Source organism: Salarias fasciatus, chromosome 22 (genome assembly GCF_902148845.1).
Source record: "Salarias fasciatus chromosome 22, fSalaFa1.1, whole genome shotgun sequence".
NCBI classification, from domain to species: Eukaryota; Metazoa; Chordata; class Actinopteri; order Blenniiformes; family Blenniidae; genus Salarias; species Salarias fasciatus.
In genome coordinates this window covers 22342628-22352141 of record NC_043765.1, presented here as the reverse complement: position 1 = coordinate 22352141, position 9514 = coordinate 22342628, and the positions used below count along the sequence as shown (strand labels likewise).

Below are 9514 nucleotides of genomic sequence, written 5' to 3'. Positions count from 1 at the left end.
GCAGCGAAGCTCCCTCATTCAAATGACAGTGAGATATCACCTAAAAAAAACTGAAATGTTTGTTTCCAAATTATGGGAAATGCTGTCTTTGCTCTATTTCTTCAACATTCAGCATGCTTGTTTTCACAAATTCAAATGACCTCTGTAGCTTTGATCCTAATGTAACTCTGCAAGCAAGAATGAAACTTTTTTTTTCTGTATTTTGTGTTTCGGGGTTGTGTGATTTCTGCTACAGCTAAAGACAATGTTTTCTTTGTAATCTTTACACAATGTGCAAGGTCTTCCTGCAGGACGGTTTTGGCCTCAGGACTTTTTTCTCTTTTTTTTTCTGTTTTTTTGGATGTGTTTTCTCTCACTTTTGAACAGAAAACACGAGATGTAAGAGAGGAATCAGAATTTTCTCAGCCATCAAGAGAGAGAAACTGTTTGTCTTATTAAAGCACCACTTCTGCAGCGATTAAATGATAGGCGAGCAAGTCAGATCCATGTACAGGATCTCCTATAAGGTTTTTTTTTTTTTTTTTTGTGAGGACTGATTTGTAATCTTCCCATTTTATTCATGGTTTATTACTCTATGCCTCACTTGATGCTGCAGCTGCGTGGAGTTAACCACGGGGGCCTGGAAACCAGGAAGTGAGACGGCTTATCCCTTCAGGATACCCTCCAAGGTCAGAATGACCCGCACGAGGTATGTATGCTGCATAACCAAGCCTTTTTTGTTGCTAGAAGAAAAGAAGCAGTGGAATGAAATGACTTTCATGGGTGACAGTGCTGCGGCCGGCGTCGCCCGAGGACCGGCGGAGCTCTCCTCAGACTGTCTGAGAGTGCGGGGGTCTGGCGATTTCAAGTGTGTCAGGATCTCTTAGCATCTATTACAGCGATAACCAACCTAAGGCTTGTCTAGCTTTGTTCTGAAGCGGTCAAAATGAGTAAAAAAATAGAATAAGACACTTTCTTGAATCAAGACCAAACTTGGGGAAACTCTCAAACGCTTTAATGTGACAGAAAGAGGAAAATAAATGTTGGAAGCTACTGTAGTAGATGATTTCACAAGTGTTATCACTGGAAAACATTAGGAATGCATCAATGATGAATACCAACCTTTAACTTCTTACCAGTATGAGAATTTATTAAATGCTAATAATTCATACTCCATGTGCACCTGAGCGGTAAAATGAGCAACTCCAGCATCTTGTGTATATTTGGAACCAGGCTTGTCACTCCCCGCCCCCCGAGGTGGTTTTGTGGCTGTAAACATCCCCGACTGGAAGCTGTGTACGCACGGAGCTTTCAGTCTGGTGTTTGCGGCCACCGGCCGACCCTCTCTCTCCCTTCTCTCTCCTCCCTTCGTCCCTTCGGGAACAGAAGAAGACTTCAGGTGAAACCTCCACACCTTCAGTGACTTCGAGTTCAGACTCAGTTCATGTAAACATCCTACACTCAGCTGTAGTCACTGGCAGCGCCGGCTGAGAGAAGGCTGTTTACGTGCACTGGCTGAGAGCAACACCTCTGGACAAAGGAACAGGACGGCGCCGCGCCGACACCCTCGCCAAGGTCAGATGTGTTGGAGTCCTCCTGTGTGTGTGTGTGTGTGTGTGTGTGTGTGTGTGTGTGTGTGTGTGTGTGTGTGTGGACGGTTGGTTGGTGTGACAGAAACGTCAACGCCATGCAGGAAAAGCTTGAAGCTGCGCTATATAACGCTGTAGTTTGATGCCATGCAATCAATCTCTGGAAATCAGTGAAAGTGAGTAGAATGATCCTTACCATCCTAATGAGTCCAGATTAATTTGCATTAAGAGCCGGGTTTGGAGGGAGATATCCAGACAAAACTCCATATTTAATGCGTTTTTTACTGATTGTTGCCTTTATGTGAACCTGTTATTGTTGAAAAGAATAAAACATTGAAAGTAAAGAAAAAGTTTGAGTTGTTGTGTTTTCAAAAGCAATGACTGCTGTTCGCCACTAGATGTCAGTCTGATGCTTCTGTTGGATCTGCACTGCTTCTTTTTAAATGTGACACACTGAGGAGCTCCACCAGAGGGCGCTGTGTGCACGTTTCAGCACAACTGGTTTCAGGGTTCGTTCATACAGTCATGAAAAGCCTGGAAAAGTTCTGGAAATCTAGAAATCCATGGAAAAGTTTGATTTGTTTATGTGTTTTGTGTTGTAAAGGGGAAGCAACGGGAAATAGCTGCTGTTTCTGCTTCCCTGCAGTTCCTATCAGTGAGTTTAGAAACGGGTGTATCAGATACATCCAGTGAAGCTACTGCAGCCTCCACTGCCTGCAGACATCGATAATCTAACAACACCAAATCTACCAGTTTGCTCCAGCCTGTCAAAGAAGATTACTGAGGTATACATTTGGTGAAAACTTGTGGAGAAATCACTGAAAGTCATTGGTGAATGAGTCCTATAGTTTATACAGGCAAACAGTGAAAACTTTATAGAAATATTCTCTGACAATACTTCTCTGTCACACTAAACTCAGATCTGGTTTATTTGTTTTTCCCTATACTCCCCTGACGTAGATCTTGATTTTAGAAGGCTTTCAGTTGTTAATATATTAACTGGCGGCAACATAAAGGTTTACCTGACACAATCAGAGGAACTCAAAACATGCCTGAGGGCCATTTGGATCATCTGCAGGCTTTGTTTAGCCTATTCAGAGCGACAGTGAGGTGTGTTGTGGTTGGAACCTCTTGTAAACTGTCAGTCAGCTCTAAATTTATCAAAGTCAAGATACAAGTAAAAGCATTATGTGTCGCCGCCAGGAACCAACCCGGACACTCCCTAAACCCAGCCTTTTATACAATGAGTGTGGACCCTTGTGTTTTTTTAAATCTTACTAACATTTGCAGATTATTTGGTTGTGGTTTTGAATTTGCAGCACTTTAAGGTAACTTTGAAAAGAAAATGTCACATTGAATTTACTTCATAATCCCAGTTTCATCTTGAGAGCAGCAGACTGTAGAAATAGTCCCACAGGAACCTTCAAAATTAAGCTTTTTTATCCGCTGTGGCACAGAGTATACATGCTGAAAACATCTATGCAGTCACCAAACAGTTACCTCAGGAAATGACTATAATCTCAACATAAAGTCAGTTTTTGTTTGGCGGGACAGATTGGAGCCTCTGGTGGACCCGTTTGGGCTGACCGGCCTCCTATTTGACACCCCTGCCCTAAAGACTGTAAAGACCATAAAAGTCTTCACAAGTTTTTAACCTGACCAATGAAATCTAACCTAACTAGACCTAGACTAAACTAGATTTCGTAAAGTCTATGTATATTCAAATTTATGTTTCCAGATAATGTTGGTTTATCACAAATCTTCAAAGCCTGAGAAAGAACTCCTGTGCCAACCTGCAAAAACGTACTTTAATTGCATGCGACAGCCTGAGTTACAATTTGTTCCTTTACATTTGGCAATGGTCGGGTATTTAAATTACTTTTCTACTGCCATTGTGCGAATGCCACCACTCCCAAATGGCAGAAAGTGGCCACTGACAGGACCACGCCTGCCTCGGCAAAAAGTGTTGAAACACACGAGTCAGTTTGTGTAGAATAAAACAAATCCACCAGTCGTTCCGTGTGTGTTCGTGACGCACTCAAAACATGAAGCAGTGAAAAGTGAAAATAGTTTTTGATATTGGTATACATAGATATATTTGGTTAGGAGCTATTTCCACACCCATAAACAAAACAAAAAAGCATATTTTAAACATGTTCTGGCAGTTTGGGTGTTTAAAATGACGTTCTCCTGACTTTGTGTCAACGCCAGCACTCCCATTGGCAGGACACACCTCCTTCCTGCCCAGCAGAAGTCTGTTTGTTTGGGGTTTGGATGCACTTCAAATAGACTGGTCACAGTTTGTACATAAGATAAATAAACCTTTTATTGTTCCTCAAAGTCCCACGCCAATGGAAGCTCAAACAACAAAGCAGCCATCAGGTAGCAATGGCCTGGGGTTAAAAGGACACGGAGAAATCATACGCTTCATGTTCAGTGGAACGGGAATGACATTAAATATTTTAAAATCCAGAAATTTGGAGGGATCTTTGACAGTTTGAAGCTTTTGAAATCATTCATAAAAAAGAAATATTGATGATTTTTATGGCAGTTTTTTGTACAAAATGACACAAACTATAGGAAAATTCAGGGCAGCCTGAAGGTGAAGATGCCAAAGTAACTCATGTCCTCCTCAGTGAGATTCACAGTCGGATAAACTTTCTCTGCATCTCTTCCTCCAAGGATCAGATGTGTCGTACTGGAGCCATATTTATTGCAAAAATGTTATGAAACCGAAATGAGACAAACACATAATGTTACTAGAAGGAAAATAAAATACATGAAAAAACATGCTCTGACATGAAACAGCTGGAAGGGTTCATAACTTAACAGTTATAAACTCAGACTGGACTGATGGATTTTGTCACACATCTGATATGAAACCATCTTAAACTTATCACAATGTAGAGAAATACAGTATCTGACAACAACATAAATATTACAGTTAGTATGGAACTAATCTTCAAGTTTTGCCGTTTGAAATAAATAATAAAAATCCACGTTTCCTATTTAAAACTCAAAACCCATTTTGAATCAGCATGAAAAAGAAGCTTAAGATCACTGTGGATAAATAACAGAAATACACTACTTGACACAAACCATCTGGAATATGAACTACTGTGGGACAAAAAATTGAATTTTCTGTTTGTTGTGTAATTCCTGAATGATTTGGTATTCCTGCTGTCCAGGGTGAGGTCCTGTTCTCAGTCTTGTATTTTTCAGTTTTTCAAAGTAATGGTTCCAGTTCCCATCTCTGTCGGCTCCAAATCCAAAAACATTAACCTGGAGAAACGAACAGGAAACCGTCAATCATTTGTTATTCAAAGGATCGTCTGGAGAAGTATCTAATATAATGATAATCAAAATTATGCATTTTCCTGACCTGCAGTCTGAAGATCCGTTTACACAACAGTGTTTTTAAGCCATGGTTTTATTCAGACAGATCAAAAATTTTAAAAAAGTGCATAAATAATGTGAAGGTTTCCTTTATAGGAAGTTACAGTGTTGTTGGAAGTTGATCTCAGGTTGCGTGAAGGTGTCATACCTGCCTTTGCCTCATCCAGAACATGAAATCGTGGACATACCTCGTCACAGATCTGCAAGCTGAGAGCGACCGTCATGAAGCCCGTGGACGGATACCGGCCCTTCTTCTCCAGCCACACATCATGAACGTACCTCATGAAAGCTGGATTGAGGATCATCGTCTGTTTTCAAAGCAAGCAAAACAAAAATTAATGCCCAGTTCATGCATCACATGTTAGTTTTATGTACATTTAAAATAAATATACTCACCAGATCTTTGTTGGCTATCCTGCTTTTAAAACTGTTTTCGATGTGAAAAATCAGACAGAATAAACTGATGAGTAAGCGATGAACAAGTCAACGAAAACACCAACAGGAGCTGTGTTTAACTTACGCTGGGGTAAATATCTTTTGGAGCCACAGTAAATCGAACATCTTGAATGGGAAAAACACAAGTCTGGTGGTGTTTCCCAGCTGAGTGGCGCTCTCCGGATAGATGACACGATGAGTGGTTTTACTTCCAACATCCGCTTCGTAGCCTTCGGTTCGACCCCGATTCATTCTGAAATAAACACATATTTAAGTTTTCACTGTTACAAAATACATCAGTGGACAATAAGACGCACTATGGGACATTGGATTCAGGTCGATCGATACTTCAAGCAGTGTGAATAGACGCTGACTCAGAGAGAGGTTCACCTTATAACGATGTCGTGTGAATCTATCAGAGAGCCATAATGCGATCCCAGCAGATTCCCAGAATTCCCCACCACGGCACAGGTCCTGCAGCGGCGGGGACTCGGTCCGACCACACCCGGGACGGGCGGGATGACCTGGAACAGCTCGTCCAAGGTGCTGTTGTAGAAAGTGAAGTTGCGTTTTTCCCCCTGTAAATGCTGAAAAGACAGACAACGTGTCTTTAGCAGCACCTTCTCAGTGCATTTTTATTAACTCCATTTCAGATTCTTAACTCTTTGTTATCCTTTTTTAAATGCTCTTATATTCTCTTAATATCTTGTTTCATTTCGAGGATTTTAATATGATATCATGTATCATGCCTTTGTGAAGCTCTTTAAATTGCTTTTTGTATGAACGGCTGTACAAATAAACCTGTGTACTCTGTTAAGAGGCTATCTGAGAGCCATAAATGGGCGATGGTATCGGTTTTCCACTCTGTCAAGGTAAGGTAGTCTTTTTTGCCGACAGTTGGCGCCATGAGCAGAAATTTTGAATGTTTTATTGATGAAAAAACACACAGAAAAAAAAGTAGCTGCTCCCAGGAACCATGCAGTGTCACTGAATGTGGGTTTTGTTTTATTTTTGTCTGCAGATACGAATCAGTGTTTACCTTCCACCATTTGAAATCATCCTCTGAGATGCTGTGGTCTTTAGACAGAAAGGGTTGCGGCGACATGCCGATCAGCTGCTGGAACCAGGGGTCTCCGTCCGTCAAGCATTTGCGGCAGGCGCAGACGCGAGACTCCCAGAGGTTGTCGATGGGCAGGGAGATGTCCAGTGAGTGGATGAGGAACACGGCCACCACCGTCACGTACAGCAGGACAGAAACGGCCATTTTTGATTTGACCAGCTTACGCATCATGTTGGCTGAATGGGTGTGGAGAGGATCCGACCTGAGGGCGCAGCGGGAAGAAATGATAAACCAGGTCATTTTAACTTCACTTGACTGAGAATTCACAGAAAAAAAAGGAGTGGGAAATGATTAATGGGTGTGAAGAGGTAGATTCCCTTCGATCGGGTGGATATCTGTCCATTTCCCAAGTGGAAATTATGGTCCACCTTTGAGTGAGTCACTTCTATTTTTCAAATGAATTCTGGGTAAAACCAAGTGGTTATAGGTTTGTGAGTTATGTTCTCATTTGTACAGGCAGGTGGCGTCTCAACACGACTGAATCATGTGTTTTGGGAGCCGTTTCTCGCCTGATCCAGTGGATTCATCGGCTGGTGTTGCTCCCGTGACTCGGCGGTCAAGTCTGACTGGGCACCGGGGATCTCAGGTAACCTCTTTCGGCATGTAATCCGAGTTTTCTTTTGCCAATTGTTGGAGATCATCGTGATTCATCATTTGAAAACACAGCAACACACCACGCCGGCTTTACACAAGTCAACCGTGACCACCACGCTCCACTGGACTTATGAAGGCAAACTGACACAGACTTGACTGACCACATAGTATTTGCAAACTTTTTCTGAAGCAACTAAGGTGTGTGGATATCTTAGTAATGCATACAAGGTATGTGCGGCAATGCAAACAGGCATTGTATGAAGGCTGAGCTCCAGTGGCCTTATGGTCACAGCTAAACGAATGACGTCCAAGCCTGGGTTCACACAAAAAACAAGTGTCAGGGAGGAGCTTGAAATATGACTTGGGAATATTTGCATTTGGGAACACTTTTTAAGATTTCTCTAAAGATGCTCCACTAAGATATTTTTTATTACTGTTTCTTGAACAAGAGACATTTTGATTTCTGTCAAAACCATCCTTGCTGTGCGTTGCCAGAGAATCAAACAGCTTCTTTAGGAAACATGAACCGAGTGTGAATGCCTGTTGTAGCAACTGCACCACTTAACAATAGCATGTTCTCACTAAGTGAAAAAAGAGCACAACAATGTCTTGTTATCTATTCAGAAACGAATTACTAATAGGATCAACACCAGGCTTTGTGTAAAAGTTTCAGGTGCACCGCATCCAGGGCGTCAACATTAAGAGGAAATCATTGTTAAAAAAGTATGTTTAGATTAGGGATCAAGATTTCTGAAACAGTTGCAAAACTGGAAGAGTAGAGCTGCGGGTTCATTCTCAAGGGAAATAAATAATTCAACCTGTTAGGAAGTTAGTTCTATTCTCTCAATTTGTTCGAACATAAAGTCAGTTGACAAATTTGATCCTACTGGAAATACTTTTTTTTTGACAGTTTTAAATGAATTAACAAATGACATGTTTAACATTTCTATTCACGTTACCACTTTGGTTGAAATAAAACCTATTTAACATGATTTCAGGACTGATCACTGCTTTGAGCAGGAAAGAGGAAATATTAAGAAGGTTTGTTACAATTAAGAAATATTTGGATTCTACTGTCTGTTTTTAAGCAGGTTATTTTACTTAAAGGCACAATTTACACAATGTAATGAAGTTTGAGTAGCTTACAAGTGAAATAAACATTTACACCTTTTGATCAACATGTTTGTTAGCAAAGTCATTTCAGATTTTTTTTTTCTTTTACTCTGGAATGAATGTCAGTATTATAGCAAATAACACCAAATTCCTGCAACCAGATTAAAATTGGTACTTTTTCTTTTTCAGGAGTGGTTTCTGTGTTTCACTTGAGCTTTTACCTAATTTAACATATTGAACATTAGAAAATGTCTCCATTTTGATAACATAACCTATATTTTTCTCACAAGGTTGCAATGGATACAGAAAAAGATATGAAAAGTGGCTATTGCTTCACTTCAAAGTGTCTTCAGATTGGAAAAGTTTTACCAGTATAGAAGTGGCTTCTTTGGACAAAACCACCCACGAGAAGAACCAATATATTATGTGCTCTATCAGAAATAAATGTGTATTCTTACCTTACCTTCTGTTGTTTTGTTGTCTCTTTGGTCACTAGAATCCTCTAATAAAGGCAGAAATGTTCTCCTGCTGCAGTCTGGAGCTGCTTGTGTTGCTGAGTGAAGTCATCCTGGCAGTGTCCTATCAACTAGGATCTTTCTGTCACAGAAGCACCAAACAGGTTCTGCTCACAATGGAAACAAAAGATATGTTATGACTGATGAGGAGTAATGGGGGGGGGGGGGTTAAAAAAAGGTTATTTATGGAGGGACAACCATACTTTTTTTAATGTCCAAGTCTTAATAGAATGAGAGCTGAATGATACAGTAAAGCAGCTGTTAATTTCAGTCTGTTCAAATATTGTGTCTTTAAAACATCTGATTGCTATCTGCTCTATCTATGTGCAGCTAAATTCATTTTATTTACTCAGTATTTTCCTCAGAAAGGCCACCTTCACACTACATGTACTGAAAATCATGATGGGCTGAAGCACTTGTGTCCAGAACAAAGAGCAAAAATTCCAGTGAAGAAATTAATATGGAAAACTCGTCAACTCCAATAGATTTCGGTGCTTTTTCTCGCCTCTCTACAGGTGACTACCGTAACATTATAGTCCAAATGTGAGAACACAAAACACGTCATATCATTTAACCTTCGGCAATAAATATGCAAATATTTGTTTATACCAACATATATATCCTTACAAATGACAACTGTGCCATTGTAAATGTAATGTAAACAAATAAAATTCACTTTTCTCCCATAGTTTCAGGACTACATGCCAGCTAGCCTGTCTTCTTAAAGATCGATGCATGGGTTCACCCGGGGTTCTGGAGAAGCAGCATTATGT

The 9514-nt window shown here is 40.5% G+C and overlaps 1 protein-coding gene across 2 annotated transcripts; it reads right to left on the bottom strand.

The window, feature by feature from the left end:
• Window positions 1-3449: 3449 nt before the first annotated feature.
• LOC115409524 (CMP-N-acetylneuraminate-beta-galactosamide-alpha-2,3-sialyltransferase 1) lies at window positions 3450-8816 on the bottom strand. Of its 2 annotated transcripts, none has more exons than XM_030120748.1 (7): window positions 8685-8816; window positions 6439-6721; window positions 5790-5986; window positions 5485-5652; window positions 5361-5391; window positions 5153-5272; window positions 3450-4850 (listed from the first exon to the last, which is right to left on the bottom strand). In XM_030120748.1, exons 2-7 carry the CDS (start codon window positions 6688-6690, stop codon window positions 4683-4685), a joined length of 936 nt encoding a protein of 311 aa, XP_029976608.1. In that variant the 5' UTR covers window positions 6691-6721; window positions 8685-8816; the 3' UTR covers window positions 3450-4682. The 2 variants fall into 2 exon arrangements, with proteins under 2 accessions (XP_029976608.1, XP_029976607.1); XM_030120747.1 differs by having other exon boundaries at window positions 8690-8806.
• Between the last annotated feature and the right edge of the window lie 698 nt (window positions 8817-9514).

What these genes read in the sequence shown, in the direction of transcription:
- LOC115409524 (XM_030120748.1), bottom strand. Translation starts at nt 6,690, where the DNA reads ATGATGCGTAAGCTGGTCAAATCAAAAATGGCCGTTTCTGTCCTGCTG. An exon ending in GGATAGCCAACAAAGATCTG is followed by an intron (nt 5,273 to 5,360) that starts GTGAGTATATTT and finishes CTTTGAAAACAG; the next exon opens with ACGATGATCCTCAATCCAGC. An exon ending in GCTTGCAGATCTGTGACGAG is followed by an intron (nt 4,851 to 5,152) that starts GTATGTCCACGA and finishes TCGTTTCTCCAG; the next exon opens with GTTAATGTTTTTGGATTTGG.